Consider the following 21,071-nt stretch of genomic DNA (forward strand, 5'->3'; position numbering starts at 1 on the left):
GACCCACTTGGGAACAATCAAAATGGTGGGTGTAACAAGCTTAATAAAAATAAATAAAATTTAAAAAGGATGCTACAAATATCAATTATTCCATGTAATATATTTTCTTTATTGGTTTTGTCTGCTGGTTTATTTCTTTTGGATTTTTTTTAATTACTGCGAGCAATTAGTAAATGTGAGATTTGTTAGCATGCTCTATGAATAATATTTTGATGACATAATGGCGGGAGTGATGCTCAATGGCCACATTCAGCATCTCTGGCACAAACGTATCTCATGGTGTCATCACAATCGGCATTGTCCCAGGAAAGGTCTGAAAAAGAAACAGATTAAAGCAATTACAAATAATAATAATCATATTTCTTTTTCCAAAATACAAGAATATTTACCACTGTAGTCAATTTCAACACAACTGCCGTTGCCATCGTCACTATTGAAGGCATTAAAATCGAAAGGTGAGCCATCAGTCCATTGGTAGGCTTCCAGCTGTAAGTCAAAGATCATATTTTGTTTATTCATTTAGTTACATAAAGGCAAGTGCATTTATGAACAGTCAATATTGATTTATGGATACAATTCTGTATATATATTATATATATATATATATATATATATATATATATATATATATATATATATATATATATATATATATATATATATATATATATATATATATATATATATATATATATATATATATATATATATATATATATATATATATATATATATATATATATATATATATATATATATATATATATATATATATATACATATATATACAAATATACACATATATACAAATATATACATATATACAAATATATACATATATATATATATATATATATATATATATATATATATATATATATATATATATATATATATATATATATATATATATATATATATATATATATATATATATATATATATATATATATATATATATATATATATATATATATATATATATATATATATATATATATATATATATATATATATATATATATATATATATATATATATATATATATATATATATATATATATATATATATATATATATATATATATATATATATATATATATATATATATATATATATATATGTATATATATGTATATATATGTATATATGTATATATTTGTATATATGTGTATATTTGTATATATGTATATATATGTATATGTATATATATGTATATGTATATATATGTATATATGTATATATGTATATATATATATATATGTATATATATATATATATATGTATATATATATATATATATATATATATATATATATATATATATATATATATATATATATATATATATATATATATATATATATATATATATATATATATATATATATATATATATATATATATATATATATATATATATATATATATATATATATATATATATATATATATATATATATATATATATATATATATATATATATATATATATATATATATATATATATATATATATATATATATATATATATATATATATATATATATATATATATATATATATATATATATATATATATATATATATATATATATATATATATATATATATATATATATATATATATATATATATATATATATATATATATATATATATATATATATATATATATATATATATATATATATATATATATATATATATATATATATATATATATATATATATATATATATATATATATATATATATGTATATATACATATATATGTGTATTATATATATATAATAAAGAGTGCGTAGTGGATGATAAAAAAAATGCAATGTTTTCTTAGCTGAACACTTAAATACGTTGTGAGTGTGCTTTACCTCTATTGCCTCATGTAGTCCAAGCCAAACGTCTCGGTTAGAGTTGGGTTCGGAGCGTTCCTTAATTAATGCAAGAACTGCCACATATTCAAAAGCACTGTGGACTGAGGCCAGATTCCCACCAAGAATCTGACAGACAGCCTACAAGAACAAAAGAAAAAGTGTTGGTAAAAAATGAAGAAGTATTCATTCATATTCAGGGGAGTTTAATTTTTACGATTGAGGGAAATACGAGCCCAATAAATCAAACTCAAACTCAAATTCTACTGACGTGTTCACCCCTAATTGAGATTCATACATCATCATTGTGAAAAAAAAACATTATTATAGCATTCTAGCACTTAAACACAATAACTACATAAATCACAGGTGTCAAAGTGGCGGTCCGGGGCCAAATCTGGCCCGCCGCATCATTTTGTGCGGCCCGAGTAAGTAAATCATGAGTGCCAACTTTCTATTTTCGGATCAAATTCAAATGAAGATCATAGATTTCCTAATTTTTCCCCTTTTTAAAGTAATTGCGCATTTTTTTTATATATTTTTTTCGTTTGGTGTTTTTAGGTTAAAACGCATTTTGTAAAATCTAAAAATAAATATATAAAAATATTTTCAGTTTTCCACTTTAATATTGAATATAATTGAAAATAAAAATGATTCCATTTGAAATGAAAAACAAATGATTATTAAATGTTTACCTTACGAAAAAATAAACAGTTTTATATCTATAAAAACTGAATATTTAGGGATTTTGATCCAGTTCTTATAATCCAATTTAAAAAAAAAAATCTAAATATTATTTCTAAAATGGTCCGGCCCACATGAAATCGAGTAGATGTCATTCCGGCCTGCAAAAAAAATAATAATAATAAGTTTGACACCCTTGGTGTAAATATTTTCTACATACTTCTGCGTCTGCAAACTCCCTTTCCTCGTCTTGGTAAATGAAACAGCGATCATCCAATTGAGTCCAACCTTTTGGACAGCAAGTTTCTGCAACACAATTTAGTATTTTACATTTAAAAGACAATTAAAACACACACATAATTATTATGTTGTTGTTTTGAGTATTGGGATACCAACTTCGCCAATGCTTTATTGGTTTAGAATACTGTGAAGACATAAAACATGATATGAACAGATTACAGAAATGTTCCACTCACAAAAATAGCAAAGACAAAACTTTAAAAAAAAACAAAAATTCTACAGGTGAGATTCACTTACGGTTCCAGTCAAAAATCCAAGAATTCCACAAAGGATTAAAAACGAGCGAAGAGTGATTGCCATCTGCACAGAAACAGAACACATAGTCAATATCAGAGTTATGTTCTTATGTATGTATGGAAAAGGGAAGGAATTATAGGTATTAAAGTTTAAAAAGCGGAATTCCAACATTACCTCTGATGTTATCTAAGGGCTTAATGTCATAGATAAAGCTAAGCAAATGTAGTCTGGTCCTTTTATAGTTCAGCTCAGGAACGTAGAATTTGACAGTCCTATAATCATCATATCATATGCAAATGTTTAGAATGTGTGCGGAAACCAGTTTCCCTAAATAACACTCAAGATCAAGGTCTTTTCAGACTGTTCAAGACCACTTTTTCAAGGTGTTGGTCTTCTCATGGCCTAAGCTTTAATGTTGGTCTTGGTCTTACAGGGTCTGGACTCATTTAAGTCCCAGTATTATTCTCGAAATGTGTAGTCTTGAGCTACCAATCTGGCACCCCAGGTTAGTCTTTAGCATAACTCTTTAAAATTATCTCCTGTATGCCCTCTGGCGGACAAACATCGGTATTGCTAACAGGCAGTGGCGGTCCATGCCTTTCCTAGTGACGCCTTCAGCAAAAAAAAGGATTTTATGGCTAGAAAACCTCTACTGCAGCTACACATTAAAAACACCAATAATAACTTCTTACAATTGAAATATTATTTAGGTATATATCCATATTTTACTCATTAAAAATCATTTTTAACTGTACACAATATCCATCCTCCTTTCTTTCTTCCTTCTTTTCTATCGCAATTGAAGCTAATGCTGAAAGTCGAGCCTCTTCTGTCGTATTTCTGGCATTTTTATTCGATTTATTGCTAAAAATGTTCGTTCCCGGTTGTGACAGTCAACACAACAATATATTTGTGGTCCAAAAATTATACATTGTGGTGTTGCCAACTCAAAATCTGATTGGTTAAAGCAACAGTCTTATCGACGCTTGTTTAATCCAGCAGAGCCTTCAGAACTGATTGTGAAGGCCTAGAGGCAAATTTCTGACCCTAGCAACAAATGATGGCTGAAATGTGATTGGTTAAATGCTTCAATATGAAAACACACATCTGGAAGCAGTGCAACCAGGGGGTAATAAGTTATCTAATAAGTATTTAATAAGTTAATTTAATAATAGGTTAATAAGTTAAGTTATTTAATAAGTTAATTAATAAGTATTCATGGATAAAATATAATTAGTCTGTCATTCAGATATTTCTTAGACCAGCAGAGAAGGCCTTGAAGGCCCTGACGCCACACCACTGGGTAAACCTAACATATATTTTTAGATATTCTTTTTAATGTATACAGCAATTATCATTCAAATATGAATGAAAAGAATATGGAAAAAGAATAAACACAAATGCACTCTAACGTAAATCATTTATTATTTCTAGAATTTTATATACTGCGATAGACGTCCAATTCTTGTTACCGTCTTTCAGTGCCATACTATCACTTGAGTGCCTGAGTAAAGGTGTTCTACAAATACAATAATTTGCGTAGATTTTTTAAAATTTTAATGAACTAGCAACTTTAAAATAAGTTCGCATGGTAAATATATATTTTAAAAATGTATATTAAAAATTTTAAATCGAAGAAATCACAATCATGTTCGCATCTAAGCATACGTAACTTCCGTTTCCGGTTCAGGGGCTAGACAAAAGAGTAGCTAGCTTGCGGCGTGTTAAACTTACATGGCTACTCAGCCATAAAAAGACAAATTACCTCTATTTATTTTCCCATTTGACTTTGCTATTTATGTAATGGAGAGTTTTAAGGACATCATGCACCAATATCCGGAAATGTTGTATAGCGCTACAGCGTTTGTGGCCGGTGGCGCGCTCATCTACAAGCTTGCTAGCAGGTATCAACATGGCACTACTTTAGGAACTGGACGTATTAAAAAAAATCAAAATAAAGCTAAATCAAGAGAACATTCCCAAACTAATATTTTTGTATCTTAATAATGCTTCGTCATTCGATGTCCCGATTGGTTTTAGTTCCCGCAGTTTCCTAGATCGTTTTATTATGCTCACAAATAAAAATAAACTCCCGTTTACAGAAAAAAGAAAAAGCCCCTGAATGCCACAGTGAATTGCTGGTTCTGCAATCAAGATACAATAGTTCCTTATGGCAATAGAAACTGTTGGGATTGTCCTAGTTGTGATCAATACAACGGCTTTCAAGATGTAAGTTTTCCCTTTTTGGCTAATTACCTTTCATTCCAACAAATAGTAACTTGTCAATGTTTAATAATGTTCTTTTCCATTTCCAATATAAGAATGGGGACTACAACAAACCCATTCCGGCTCAGTTCAGCGAGGATTTGAACCACGGGGCCTCTGGCAGCATTCCGACCCAGATGACGCCAGGAACCATGCAGTGGGTCAACTCCAAAATGCTCCTTTGCAGAAAGTGCTATCATAACCAGTCGACTAAAATCAAGCTACTGGCGTCTTTCCTTCCAAAGGATGATGTATGTGATGAAACTCATTGTTTTTAATGAAAGGTTACTCATTTTTTTGTACTAATTCTGTAGGGAAACTATGACGAAGAGATTGACGCTTACACGTGCCACTTGGAGGAACACTACAAACTTTGCAGGCCATGTCAAGCAGCTGTAGACTACTACATCAAATATCAGAATCGCCAACTGAGGACTGTGATGCTCAGCAATCATCTCAGACGTACCCAAGAGCCCCTTAAGGGCTTTATAAAGGTATGTGCGTATGTTAATTTAACTCAATATGTGTTGTGAATATGTAAATGATATCAGTTTTATGTTTTCTATTAAACTTTTCACATTATATAATAAATAGCATGTACAGAAATGTAAGAGTCAACGAGACTCATTTGCCAAAACAGACTGGCACACACAAAAACACACTTAAAACCATATTATTCACTTCACCATGACACTTTTTCCCCATACAAATCAACAGTGTATTCATTTCAAGCTAAGTGTCCACCCTCAAGCCACAACAAATGCAGTTATTCAAAAATATGATAAGTTTTAAAATTATTATTCAATGAAGCATAATGAAACTTAGTTTTGCCCATTCTGCCTTTTAAAAAATGCTAGCATAACATATGGCAGCATAACATACGGTCAGCATAACATACGGTCAGCATAACATACGGTCAGCATAACATACGTCAGCATAACATACGTCAGCACAACATATGTCAGCACAACATATGTCAGCACAACATATGTCAGCATAACATACGTCAGCATAACATACGTCAGCATAACATACGTCAGCATAACATACGTCAGCATAACATGTCGGCATAACATACGTCAACATAACATGTTGGCATAACATATGCTACCGTAACATGATAGTATAACATATGCTAGCATAACATACGCTACCATAACATAAGATAGCATAACCTATGCTAACATAGGCTAGCATAACATACGCTCCCATAACATAGGCTACCATAACATACACTTGCATAACATACCCTAGCATAACATACCCTAGCATAACATACCCTAGCATAACATACCCTAGCATAACATACCCTAGCATAACATACCCTAGCATAACATACCCTAGCATAACATACCCTAGCATAACATTGGCCTACATAACACACGCCAGCATAACATACCCTAGCATAACATAGGCCTACCTAACACACGCCAGCATAACACACGCCAGCATAACACAGGCCAGCATAACACACGCCAGCATAACATACGCCAGCATAATTTACGCCAGCATAACATACGCCAGCATAACATACGCTACCATAATATACGCTACCATAATATACGCTACCATAATATACGCTACCATAATATACGCTACCATAACATACGCTACCATAACATACGCTACCATAAGATACGATAGTATAACATACGCTTTCAGGCAGTGTGTCTTATAGATGTGAATATATGGTAGTTAATTTGACACTGCCTTTTAAATCTGTATGGTCTCTCAAGTCGTCTCATTCCCACAGGGCTCCCTCTCGGCGTCCTGTCCTCTGGCGGTCGTACTTTTCCGCTTCGTCTCCTTCTTCATTTCCGCTATTCTGCTCGCAATGTCCTACGCGCCCGATTGGAAGGGGCCAAGTACCGTAAAGAACCCTCCACGACCCGACGCCGACGTTGAGGGTGACGGCGTCACACAGATATGGCAGAACTTCCTGGAACTTCTCCCGGATGAACTCTCGCAGTACGCCACGGTTTCCTGGCTCTTCGGTTTAGCTCATCAGACGGCCGTCGTTGGTGTCGGACTGACGTCGTGTCTCATCGGTCTCTTGTTAGCCGGAACTGGCAGGTGAGTCACGCCCTCTGGTGGCCATCTTGTGAAAAAATAAATAAAAATGGCAATCATCCATCTGGTGGAATTTGCAGGTTGAGGAGAATCGATATTGTGTCTTCGGTACTGTGGTTCCTGGTTTTGTTTTGGCACTTGATGGCGGAGTACATAGACGAGGGTGACGTGTCCAGATGGACCGGCTCACGTGTCACTATGGTGTTCTGCTGCCTCGTCAGTTTTGCCGCCGCCGTGGCGACACGCAACCCTCAACGAAGAAGCAGATATCCAAGGTCAGAAACTCAACGTTGAAGTATACATGTCCTTCTTTTGTTGTCATATTCATTCTTTATTTTAAAAAAAATTATAAGCCATTCTAAATATTGGCTAGGAGACTTTTTAAATGAAAAATAACCACCTCAACTGTTAAAAAAATACTAATATTAGTATTTTAGAAGCTTGAAGAAAACATGAAGCGCACACAGAGTGAAATACATGAATAAAATTAGGGTAATTACTGTATTTTCTCGCATATAAGCCGTATTTGTCGCCCAAAAAATGATGACTAAATTGAAGGTACGGCTTATATGCGCATAAATTAGACACAATGCGGCTTATATGTGAGAAAATACAGAAATCTGCAGTTTATGAAGTTATTTTCCGTTCCAATGAAGCAAGTCCAAACAATATGTATGATTAAATGTGCACTTTGTAGTCAGAATTGTCATAAATATTTCTATACAATGAAATAGATCATAGAATTTCAGTAATCTATATAATAAGTTTGCCTTTTTGTTCATGCCAGTAAGAAAAGTTGAGTTCATTATGTGCAATTTATAATCTTAGTTTTAGTGTATCCGTCCTTTCATTTTTTTTATAATATACTGACAGTTTGCCTAACTTTATATTAGCCTTTTAGGTAAATATGACCAATGGCAATGGTATCAAGCCAATTCTATAAAAAACCTTTATAATATATTGAATCTAATTGCCTAACTTTATAATAGATGATTTTTTCATATAAGATATTTAATGACTACAGTCAGAAGGAGACATTTGATTGGTTTAAATGTGCTTTGTATTGGATTAAATAAAATCCAGGATCCTTGCCTATGGTATACAGTAATACCTTGACATACGAGTGTCCCAACATATGAGAAATTTGACATATGAGGAAAATTCCAAGCTAATTTTTGCCCTAAAATACAAGATAAATTTGACATAACAACATATGATGCGGCAGCTAGGCGGAGTTACCACCGAACCCTACTTAAGTGTAAAATAAAATATGAATTATTAATGTTTTGAAATAAATAGAGCATATAAAAGTGTGCCCTATGCCGTTGAAATATCTCCCTCTGTGGCTGTTATAGATGTAATACCCGTGTTTGTTCGCCAGATGGCAGCAAGAACTGGTTTTAGCAGGGCCGAAAGTCGTCCACTTTGTAGTACATTTTAGACTTAAGTGTGCCCTTTGTGTGTGTGTGAAAATATGTGCCACATTGCGTTTTTATAATTTTTAATCAGCCTAATAAGGGGAATTCAAAATAAGATAACGGATAAGGAAATATATTTACTTTTTGGGGGATTTTGTAACTTTTTCTTATCTCGAGTCAATCATTTGTCTATAAAAAAAATTCGTAACCTGAAACGGTTGTACTTAGAGGCACTTTTTGATTATAGGTGGTGAATTAAAATAATTAAAAACATGTTTTTCCATTGAAATATCCTATGTTAGGTTTTAGAGAATTGATTCGTTTGTATTTAGTTATTTCATATGGGAAAAATTGATTTGAGATACGAGTAAATTGACATACGAGCTCGGTCCCAGAACGAATCAAGCTCATACCTCAAGGTATTACTGTATTAAATTTCAGTTTCACACAGATCATTCATCAATAATAATTATGAAAACCCAAAAGAAGAAAAAAAACAATCCTTGCATGGTGTAGAAATTCCATTAGTGTTAAAACTAGTTACTACATTCACACTGCTAATTTGAATGTGTATTTTTGTGTGTGTGTATTTGCAATACTCATAATACTACTAATAATAATCAAACCGCAAAGATACACACTACTATATGACGTCACACACATGCACACTACAACGTTTTTTGAGGATTTTTTTATATTAGAGCCAGTATTTTTTAATCTTTTTTTATGCCATCATTCACTATATGTTGTTTTTTTTTTAACGAAAATGTAAGGGTCAATTTTATGGGTCAATTTCTACACGTTTTGTAATGGCATTTCATGAGTTAGTAACATAATTATATGCATAACTATAATGCATAAATTAAACGTCCCACACAAGTAGGCGTGGCTTTAATTTTCGACATTTTCTTTGCTTTACTTATTAGTTAAAAGACTTTTGCTGGGAATTCATAAGTGAAAATCTTGGATGAAGAACTGCTATTTGGTAACTTGATGTTGACGTAGCAACATTTTTTAAAAGCTATCTTTTTTGGTATCTCTTCTATTTGCCACCTAGTGTTGACTAATGGAAATGTAGCCATTGCCATCTTTTCATTTTGTTCTAAGGAGTCTTGCACTTTAGATTTTACGTCTACATAAATATAGAAATGAGTAAAGGCATTGGACATTTCATAAGGTACTCCTGCAAACTTGTTAAAAAAATGGAAATACTATCTAATTTCTTGAAGTAATTTGACATTTTTGCAGTAGTGGTCAAGGCCACATGTGGTAGTTTAAAAAACACTCATTTATGACCAATGTTCCCTCTAATTTTTCATAATTTTTCGCCATACAGACAACCTAAGCGCACTGAGTACTGAGAAACATCATAAATGTCCACTATAGACACACACTAGCAATGTTCCCTCTAATTTTTCATGTAAAACATGCTGTAAAACACGAAAAACATAAGAGTAGACATAGAGTGGACAGAGCTACTGCCATTGGCTGCCACGTAAATGGCGCCATCATGGGGAAAGGAGTATAAAAACTAAAAAAAACTTCGGATTTTATTTACTGCGTGCCAAATGATTGCTAATGCGCAGAGAAGACGAGAGTAGTGTGCAATCGCGCTTAGAGGGAACATTGGTCATAATACAATTTACCATATTTTCACGACTATAAGACGCACCGTATCATAAGGCGCACCCTCAACGAATGACATTTTTTCCATATATAAGGCGCACTGGATTATAAGGCGCCCTGTCTATTTTGGAGAAAATTGAAGACTTAAGTGCGCCTTATAGTCGTGAAAATACAGTCATTGCTATTGACTTCCAGGTATGAAGCACTCACTACTTTACAGTCACCTCTAGAGCCAGCCATTGTTGATGTTTTGGATTTTTTTTGTATAAAATCTTGCAATGGGGGAGGAGCTATATGATGGAAGATTTTGTAAACTAAGGTGGAACTAAGAAGTATTGTTTTAGTTCAGGCGTTTGTGTTTTTTTTAATATCCGACAGTGGTGGTTTTTCCAGTTTTTTCCATGTATAAGGCGCACTGGATTATAAGGCGCACTGTCTATTTTGAAGAAATTTTTAGACTTAAGTGCGCCTTATAGTCGTGAAAATACCGTACTTCCAAATTATTGAACACTGTATGGAAGAAGTAATGTAGAAAAACATTCCTGCATTCTAAGGTGTACCTAATGAAATGTCCTTTGCAATGCCTCAATAGGACAAACTAGCGTAAAACTAAAGATATTTATCGAGTATTTACTACTACAACTGAGGACAGTCCATTTCTGCCCTTTGTTACCGTCCACTTGCTTCATTTTAATCGCTTTAGAGCTCCCAAATAAATACAACATTAGCTAAAATGAAGCTCTAGATTTAGTAATTATTATTATATTATAAGCACACATCTTTCTAAGCATTATTTTTTTTCCCCAAATGAATTATGCCAAACAAATTGCCTACCTTTTTAGTAATGGGGTGAATGTATTTTTATTTTAAAATAGCACTGTAACCACAAGTTTTCCTGAAAATCATGTGATATCTTAGCAGCACTGAAAATAGTCATGTTTGAAAAGAAATATTAATAATTTTTTAGATATACGTACGCAGTTTTTGGGCGTGTTTGAAGTTTTCCTCGTAAATGCTTTAATTTTTCTCTCCATAATATTTCACTTTATTTCACTAATAGTAAGCGGTAGTAATGATATTTATTTTTGTAAATGGATGACTTCCATGTGATACTTTATAGTATTTTTATGTTTCTGTGTTACTCTTTATAACCGTCGTAGAAGAATGTAATAATTGTGTGTGTGTTAGTTTAGGACAAAATTAAATGACACTAAAAGACATCAGTGAAAAATCAACTTGTAAGTTTTTCACCGTAATTTATCCGTTTTATTTGATCATTTAGAATTTTGTATGCCGTATAACAACTTTTGTAAAGCTTTTTACAAATTAAGTGTTTTTGTAATATAGCGTGTCAGCAAGCAATGTACCCAGACAGTCAAGCTGTCAGTGTCAAACTGTGACATCTACCTAATTTTTAATTTAGTGCATACTGATTGGGCACCCTGTTCACTTTTATGTGAGTAAATAAGAGCCAAGTTGCATTTTTACATTTTTTTTAAATCGGTTAATAAGGGGAATTGCAATCTTTAATAAGGGGAGCAATTGACCGAGGTTGCCAGATATGCCATTGAAGAAGAGGAAAAAATACTCACTTATGTTTTTTTTAATCGCTTAATAAGGGGAATTGCAATCTTTAAAAGGGGAGCAATTGACCGAGGTTGCGAGATATGCCATTAAAGAAGAGGAAAAAATACTCCTAGGTTTTTTAATCGCTTAATAATGGGAATTGCAATCTTTAATAAGGGGAGCAATTGACCCAGGTTTCCAGATATGTCATTGAAGAAGAGGAAAAAATACTCACTTATGTTTTTTTTTAAATCGGTTAATAAGGGGAATTGTAATCTTGAATAAGGGGAGCAATTGACAGAGGTTGCCAGATATGTCATTGAAGAAGAGGAAAAAATACTCACTTATGTTTTTTTTAATCGCTTAATAAGGGGAGCAATTGACTGAGGTTGCCAGATATGCCATTGAAGAAGAGGAAAAAATATACTCATGTTTTTTAATCGCTTAATAAGGGGAATTGTAATCTTTAATAAGGGGAGCAATTGCCCGAGGTTGCCAGATATGCCATTGAAAAGGAGCAAAAATACTTGTGTAAATTTTTTCATCACTTAATAAGGGAAATTGCAATCATTAATAAGGGGAGCAATTGCCCGAGGTTGCCAGATATGCAACTTATTCAGAGTAGGAATGTCTCGACATGGACTTTTTAACTTTCGATACTTTCGATATGTTTTACCGGTACCAATTTTTTTTGACTAGTAAAAATAATACAAAAAGAAAACACAATGCTAACGCTAAATGATAAGTGATTTTCCATTAAATTCAATGCTTTGTTTTCAATGATTTGTCACTGTCATTAATTTCGGCGGACATTTTTGGCAGTAAAAAAGCACGACATTATAAAAAACATGCCACTAATAGATCAATAAAATTTTGTTTAAAAATCCAAAATAATAATACATAATACCGAGTATTGTATTGTAACATCAATACTTCAGAATGTACTCTAAATCAACCTGAGCCAAATTAATTTTAGTAATTAAAGAAATCCGTACATGTAACATACTAATAATTGAGGACATTAAGTTAGACTACTTGGTGGATTTGTTATCCAACAAAATACAAATGTCTTTTTATTTTAAAGTTATATATTGTGATTTGTATCACTTTCTAGCCCTTGTATTGGGATAGCTGTAACATATTTTCACGACTATAAGGCGCACCGCATTATAAGCCGCACCCTCAATGAATGACATTTTTTCCATATATAAGGCGCACTGTATTATAGGGCGCACTGTATTATAAGGCGCACTGTCTATTTTGGAGAAAATTGAAGACTTAAGTGCGCCTTATAGTGGAGAAAATACGGTAATTGCTATTGACTTTCAGGTATGAGGCACTCACTACTTTACAGTCACCTCTAGAGCCAGCCATTGTTGATGTTTTGGATTTTTTGGTCTAAAATCTTGCAGTGGAGGAGGAGGTATATGAGGGAAGATTTTGTAAACTAAAATGGCTTCTGCATATTTAACAGTATTGTTTAACTTCAGGCCTATGTGTTTTTTTTTAATATCCGACAGTGATGGTTTTTCGTCTTTGGTTTTCTGTTTTTTCCATATATAAGGCGCACTGTATTATAAGGCGCACTGTCTATTTTGGAGAAAATTTAAGACTTTTAAGTGCGCCTTATAGTTGTGAAAATACGGTACATATTTTATCATTGTTTTTGGCATTACATAATCCAGATGGATGTTTTCCTTAAGTGTATATAAGGAAATTTGTATCCTTTCACAAAGTAACTCTTCGTCAAAAGTTGGTGACCCCTGATTTAATATTATTCTTTTTTGGGTGATGTCAGCCATTTTCAAGGCTTGTAATTTCCTCCTGTTTGTAACTTCTATCCCTATTTATCACATTTGATTTTAATTCCCACTTTCAACTGTTACATTTGCATATACTGCTGTGTATTTATTTATATAATAAAGGGCTTATTTGAAAATGTGTCCTTTTTTTAATCAAAAAATGCAAATCTCTACTTTTTAAAACACAATTGGAAACGAACAACAGCTGCCAAAACAATTTACCCCAAATTTATTCAACTCCAAAAACTCATCTAAGCATTAATTGAATATTTCTTACAGTTACGCTTAAAATGTTAATATATTTTAGACCAATAAAGTATATACAATGTGTACTAGACGCAATAAATATATAAAAATGTTAATTTTGCTATCGGGTTGAAGTCATTGACAACAATGGACGTCAAATACATTTTTCAGTGAAGCGGTTTGGGCAGGAATTGATAAAAAATGACCATTCCAATTGCAGGATAGTATATTGTCACTATTCTTGTTTTGCAGAAACTTCCCGGATTCTTCCCCGCGCTCCCTAAGCAACCGGGCCGCTTTGGTTACACCCGAAATGATCCGCTCCTTCATCCCCGCGCCGCCTCCTAACATCTTCAAGCTCATAAACCACCAAAAAACACCCGTGAAACCTAAGGGGAAGCTGTCTTCGTTGCCACGGCGACTTAAGAATGTACTCTGCCTTGGCACTGGTTCCACCATCTCCAGGACAGGTAGAACCCAATGTTTGTTTTCACCCTTAAATGTACTCCAATATGACCTTTATTACTCTTAAATGCTAATTTCAGCAAAGAAAATGGCTAGCATTTTAAATGTTGTACTTGTAAAATTGAATATAACAAATTGAGGAGAAAAAAACTAAATTTTTTAGCAAATATATTTAATTTCAAAGGTAAACTTAACTGTAGTAAATGGATGGATTTAATAGGACTTCAATGAAAAGTATAAATATGCATTGAGGTTTAATTCAGTGATTACTCTATGTACCACAAGAGGGAGCCCGTTTACATTTTTTGGGGGGAGAATGTTTTTGAGTGTTATAAAAGTGTTTCTTTTTAAGGGAGGACTGTCATTATATGCTTACAAGTGTAAACATCACATCAATTGGGAACCATGGTAACCACAATGGCCGAAAAGGTTTTTTTAATGTATTTTCTTTGCTTTTACTACATTTTTTTCAGTTAGAACTGAGTGTATTTATTTATTTTTGCTTTATATTTGGGTCTGATGAACGTTAGGCTTGAGAATTTTGACCATAAGTGCGTTTTGTTTGATATATTTTTCCGCTAATATTGACAGGGACTACTCAAGTCTATAGCAGATGGCTCGGGAGCCATATGTGGCTTTTTTGTGACAATTTAGCGCCTTTTTAATCATTTTTTTTCATCTGCGTGCATTTTTTCATTGATTAGCAACAACATAAAAATGTTGTTAAAAGAATTTATGGACTTTTTGTACTTTCAAAATTAGTTTAAAAAATGCACAGCTATCATAAATAGAAAATTAGTGGTAAAAACACTTTTACAACATTAGATTTTTTTAATGGGATATGACTCTTCTGACTAATCCATGTGTTAATTTTTAGTTTTCCCATATTTTATACGTTTTTTGATCATTTCAAATTGTGTATGCCGTATAACAACTTTTTTTAAGTAAGTTTTTTTGTAAAACCGAACTGGTTTGGCCCATTTTGACTGTTACCCTTTCACAATATAGCGTGTCAGCAAGCAATGTACCCAGATAGTCAAGCAATCAGCGTCATACAGCGAAATCTACAAAATATTGAATTTACTACATACACAAGGCGCACTGACTGATGGGGCACCCTGTCCACTTTGGGGAAAATTTTTAAGACTTTTAGGTGCGCCCTATGTGAGTAAATATGTTTTTTATTTATTTATTTTTACATTATTTTAACACTTAATAAGGGGAATTGCAATCATTAATAAGGGGAGCAATTAGCCTAGGTTAGCAATTATGCTAATCTTACTGTTTAGCTGACCAGAAAAAGCCAACTCAATTTCCTATGTACAAAAACCTTGCTACATTTTTATAGTTGTACCAGTAGAGGGCGCAAAATATCAAATTTAGTCTAACCAGCTCAACATGTTCTGTCCAAAATAAACCCTGAACGTGGCAGGAAAATCACTCCCAACTGCACAAAATGAATATTAATGTCGTTAAAATATGTATTAACACTTGTTTTTCAGATTCAGGCTTCTTGTTCAGTGGAAGCAGACCAGCTTCAGTCTACAAAGACTCCCCACCCTCAGGTATAGGCTTTAAGGGTGAAATAAATAGGGTTTAAGTCAGGGTAAAAAAACATTTTGCCACTTATTTTTGCCATAGATTACTTTTCAATGAAGTCGTGGAGTCGCCCGTCGTCGCCCGGGCTCTCGCCGGCGCCGTCGATGGATGGTTCGGCGACATCGAGTTCCGGTTCCGACAGGCAGAGTCGCCCCCTCATTAGCCCCGCCCGCCTCCACTTGGGAAACCCAAGACCTAAAATGTACTCGAGTAAACCAGAGTATATCTTCAAGTCAAGACTGTTGTCCACGTCACATGTCCTCGCCACTGACCAGACGTCGGTTTGTAGCGGTCGTATTTCGCCGGACATCTCTTTCTTCCATAGCCATGGCGGTGAGTACAGCAGCTGTGTTGACGGCTTATTAATCGCTGCTCCCAGAATGCATTGCCAGGGCCATTTTAAGTAGCATTTATTAGCCAAACTCGAAGGTTTTAACATATATCGTTTAGTTAGGACAGGGGTGTCAAACTCCCTTTGGTCTGCGAGCCAAATACGGCTTAATTTGAGATCAAGTGGGTCGGACCAGTAAACTCGTTGCAAAATGACATAGAACTAACAATAAGCCCATTTTTTCCTTTTGTATTAGTCTCTAATACTAAAAATTAGTGCAAAAAATGAGTAAATTATCAAAATGTTTATTAAAGGAATTTTCCTTTTACATTATGAACAATATATTATGAACAAGAGAATAACATAAGAACATAAATAAATGTCAATTCATGTTGTCTGCACGTACTAAAACACTGCGCCCCCTAGCAGATAATACAAGAACTACACATTTTGAAGAAAATTCATATTTTTTTTATACAATGCAGCTTTCTTCCCCGGGCCGTACCAAACCACCAGATCGGCCGGATCTGGCCCGCGGGCCGTATGTTTGACACCCATGGGTTAACATTTAGGCGTGTTATTGTCGGGGACCAATTGCAAGTTTGGTTTTGGAATTTGTTCCCTGTAAATTTAATTGAGAAGGGATATTTGTTTTTTAGGGGTTTATTTGGTTTTTTTCTCCAAATTTGAATGAATGGTTTTGATTTTCTGTGGTTAATTCATTTTTCTGAGTTAGGATTAGATTTTTTGCTGTAGTGACAGAAAGTTGCCAGCAGGTGGTCATCAGTTACGTTTATTTAATAAAGGGGACAGCATATATTAATGAAGATATTCATGGTAATGAATATATATATATATATATATATATATATATATATATATATATATATATATATATATATATATATATATATATATATATATATATATATATATATATATATATATATATATATATATATATATATATATATATATATATATATATATATATATATATATATATATACATATATACATATATACATATATACATATATACATATATACATATATACATATATACATATATACATATATACATATATACATATATACATATATACATATGTACATATGTACATATGTACATATGTACATATGTACATATGTACATATGTACATGTACATGTACATATGTACATATGTATATATGTATATATGTAAATATGTAAGATTGTAGCAGATAGCTAATTTACATCTTTAGTCCGTTTTGCAGGTTGAAGGTGAACAAGGAAACATACACACACACCCACACACTTAGGACAGTTTTAGACAGCATTTTGATGGCCATTTTGTTGGTCTAACAGCCAGGCTTTAAGATGATTGGTCCAGAGAGGGGAGTTCACATATGCTAACTGCTATATGAGACATGGCTAAATGCAGTTTTTTGAAGGGAACTACACAGTCACCTCTACAGCCAGCCCTTGTTGATGTGTTGGAATATTTTAGTTCAAAATCTTGCAGTGGAGGAGGAGCTTTTTGATAGAAAATGTTGTAAATTAAGGTGGCAAATGCATATTTAACAGTATTCTTTCAGTTCAGGCGTTTGTGTTTTTTTATATCTGACAGGGGTGGTTCGTTTCTGGTTTTCTGACCAATACTTTCAGAACTACACAGTCACCTCTAGAGCCAGCCATATGTAAAACACAGTGTATCTTTTTGCTTAGTTTTAAAGCACAACTGTGCATTAGTACATTTTATTACTACAATGGTTATTGTATAATCTCGGATTTGAAATACATTTACAATGAATACCATAATTCCACAAAAAAGGACAAAAGGTGCATTTATCCAAGTTTGGCTACTCATGTTTAGAAAATATCTTAAAAGAAATAAAATCTACATTTAAGTCAAATGTTTTTTTCCCCCAATTTAATCCATGGACACCAGAATTTAAAGCATTAACATGGTGATGACTTACATGCACTGAAACAACATTTGCATCTACTGATGCCATCTTTTAATATTCATAGTTTCAGAACTCTACGAGCAAAAATGGTTGTCAATGTATCATTTTTTTATGTCAATGTGGTGCACTTTATCTGCTGGCTTTCAAATAATGATTTCCTCTTTCCACCAACTTGTAGATTTGACCTCACTAGACAAAGATGGCTGTATGAAGGAGAAAGCAAGCAGCACGACTGGGTCTTTAACATCTGAGGTTGACACCATGACGGCCCCTTTTCCACAGAACAGCCCCTCATCACAGGGTAAGCTTTTGAACAACCATAATGGAATTGATTTTTTGTGATTGTTTGCTTAGGTTTTAATCGTTATCCATTCACTTATTGGATTCCTTCCTTAAAACAATGTTTTTAGAGATGGCAAAAAAAACCTACTGACTCTTGGATGCTCTCACTTGATTTTTTTTCATGCTGTGTGTATCCAATTTCTAATATGATATGGAATGTAGTCATTTTTTTACAGTGTTCCCTCGCTACTTCGCGGACTCAGAGCTTCGCAGATTTTTTTGGGAAAAAAAAAATACAAATATTACATTGAAACAACATATTTTACAGTTTTTTTTTTGTTATAACATGAATTTCACTCTCTCTACCCGTATTCTATATGGTGTACTGTATACAGGGGGTAAAAAAATAATGAAAAAAATAATTCAAAAAAAAATATTATTAATTTTTTTTGGAATTAAATTCAAATTAAGCATTTTTGAAGGGGAATCCCTACTTTGCGGAAATTCACTTATCGCGGGTGGTCCCGGTCCCCAGTAACCGCGATAACCGAGGGAACACTGTATTTTAGACTATGAATTTTGTAATAGTATAAGCTGTAATTTAACATTCATCATATTTTAATCTTAACCTCGCAATTTTAATCTTGTTATACAGTGTTCCCTCACTACTTCGTGCTTCAGCTATCGCGGACTCGGTGCTTCGCGGATTTTTTTTAGGAAAAAAAAAGTAAAGTTATTAAGTTAAAATTATAAATGACATCATTTTACAAGAGGTGGAAACCAAATATTCAATAAGAATTAGTAATTGCATCAAAAAAAGGCCAAAGAAATGGTCAATAACATGGTGGGAGTTCAGGAATCGCATTAATGACGTCATGGCTGTTTACAGGCCCAAAAAAACAATGTTCACAACTCCCAATAACGAAGTTTCTTACGTCCAAAAAAAAACTGCAGAAAATCCTCCATCCGGACTACTATGAAGTTTTTGCTTGGTGGTGCTTTTGTGCACCTGTTACCTGTTTCTTTAAGCATTTTAGCACGCCTACTTCGCGGATACGCAACTATTGCGGGTGGTCCCGGTCCCCATTAACCGCGATAACCAAGGGAACACTGTATTCATATTAATTTTTCTGCCTGAGTATGACATTGTCTGACTTTTTTTTCAATTTTCCATGGCACATCTGACCATTAACTTATATTAATTTCCTCGCAGATTCAACACGGCAAATTTGGAAGGTACTTTTAGTGTTCAGCCTGAGCGCCAACCTGTTTTTTGCTGCTTTTTGGATGTCCTACAACTGGAAATGAACAATCGGCAAGGTGGTCTTTTTTTTCTCACTTGGGAAGACAACCGACAACCGCGGAAAATATAATGCGTAACTTGCGTTTTAGGAAGTGGGTGCTAAACTGCTTTTCTTGTTACCGTGCAGTTTTCATGCAATGATTGGACGCCATTCATTTTCAGAAACGTTTATCCTCACAAGAGTCCTGAGGGGTGCTGGAGCTAATCCCAGCTAACTTTCAGCATCATGTAGGGGACACCCTCATTTGGTAAGTAGCCAATAGAAGAGCACAATGAGATAAACACTATCATTTTAGCATACAATTAGCCTAGCATGAATGTTTTTGGCATTTGGGAGAAAACCCACGCAAGTTAGGGTTCGAACCCTCGACACTAGAACTGCGAGGCAGATGCGCTAACCACTTGGACACCTGATTGGACACTTAGTTTTATGTCATGGTTGTCTCGTACTTGCATTTTACTTTTATTTTGAAATAGTTCTGAAATTAAATTGACTGGAAGCCTTTCGTTAAAAATGGATTGGACGTCAAGCGCTGTGATTGGTCGGGAGTGAGTTAAGTATTAAAAATTAAAATAAAAAATTGCTAAAAGAGGTTCTTAGTACACTTAAATATATAATGCTTCATTATTGTTTTTTTCTGTCACCAAAAAATTGTTTTTTTTGTGGATTAATACAAAAAAATATTGATTCTGTTCGGCCCTTAAAAAAAATATTGATTAAAATGTAAAATATAGTGATTCTTACACTGTTGAAACCTTTAAATGTTTTTTTTTTTTATTTCCACTGAGATTTCTTTAAAAAAATCTGTATTTAACGTGACAAAAAGTTTCGCTGAACTTTCTTCAAAGAGCCAAAGTATGTTACGATGTTTTGTAACTTTGTATTTATTTGCACAGTTTTGTTGTCCAAAACAAACAGATTTCTTGTAAGATTTTTAATCACGACGAAACGAGTGTTTGTGTGGTTTACTCATGATATGTTTTGAAGTTTTTGTGAGTGGGAATAAACTTTTATTTAATAAATGCATTGATATTAATACCACATCTG

General features: G+C 33.1%; 2 protein-coding genes across 2 annotated transcripts; one reads left to right on the forward strand and one right to left on the reverse strand.

Moving 5' to 3' along the window:
• Positions 1-236: 236 nt before the first annotated feature.
• LOC144201951 (galactose-specific lectin nattectin-like) lies at positions 237-3,162 on the reverse strand. Its single transcript, XM_077724826.1, has 5 exons — positions 3,096-3,162; positions 2,783-2,868; positions 1,879-2,019; positions 390-486; positions 237-313 (listed from the first exon to the last, which is right to left on the reverse strand). Exons 1-5 carry the CDS (start codon positions 3,160-3,162, stop codon positions 237-239), a joined length of 468 nt encoding a protein of 155 aa, XP_077580952.1.
• Positions 3,163-4,773: 1,611 nt separating this feature from the next.
• tmem201 (transmembrane protein 201) lies at positions 4,774-21,049 on the forward strand. Its single transcript, XM_077725416.1, has 11 exons — positions 4,774-5,003; positions 5,202-5,328; positions 5,421-5,615; positions 5,679-5,858; positions 7,118-7,437; positions 7,515-7,709; positions 14,345-14,562; positions 16,060-16,122; positions 16,199-16,489; positions 18,617-18,739; positions 19,934-21,049. Exons 1-11 carry the CDS (start codon positions 4,903-4,905, stop codon positions 20,026-20,028), a joined length of 1,908 nt encoding a protein of 635 aa, XP_077581542.1. The 5' UTR covers positions 4,774-4,902; the 3' UTR covers positions 20,029-21,049.
• Positions 21,050-21,071: the final 22 nt, after the last annotated feature.

Source organism: Stigmatopora nigra, chromosome 1 (genome assembly GCF_051989575.1).
Source record: "Stigmatopora nigra isolate UIUO_SnigA chromosome 1, RoL_Snig_1.1, whole genome shotgun sequence".
In the NCBI taxonomy this organism is placed as follows: Eukaryota; Metazoa; Chordata; class Actinopteri; order Syngnathiformes; family Syngnathidae; genus Stigmatopora; species Stigmatopora nigra.

Excerpts from the sequence above, each read along its gene's own strand:
- LOC144201951 (XM_077724826.1), bottom strand. The coding sequence starts at position 3,162 with ATGGCAATCACTCTTCGCTCGTTTTTAATCCTTTGTGGAATTCTTGGA. Across the intron at positions 487-1,878 it reads GACTACATGAGGCAATAGAG|CTGGAAGCCTACCAATGGAC; the intron begins GTAAAGCACACT and ends TTTGACTTACAG. Across the intron at positions 314-389 it reads TGTTGAAATTGACTACAGTG|ACCTTTCCTGGGACAATGCC; the intron begins GTAAATATTCTT and ends TTTCTTTTTCAG.
- tmem201 (XM_077725416.1), top strand. The coding sequence starts at position 4,903 with ATGGAGAGTTTTAAGGACATCATGCACCAATATCCGGAAATGTTGTAT. Across the intron at positions 7,438-7,514 it reads TTGTTAGCCGGAACTGGCAG|GTTGAGGAGAATCGATATTG; the intron begins GTGAGTCACGCC and ends TGGAATTTGCAG. Across the intron at positions 18,740-19,933 it reads GAACAGCCCCTCATCACAGG|ATTCAACACGGCAAATTTGG; the intron begins GTAAGCTTTTGA and ends ATTTCCTCGCAG.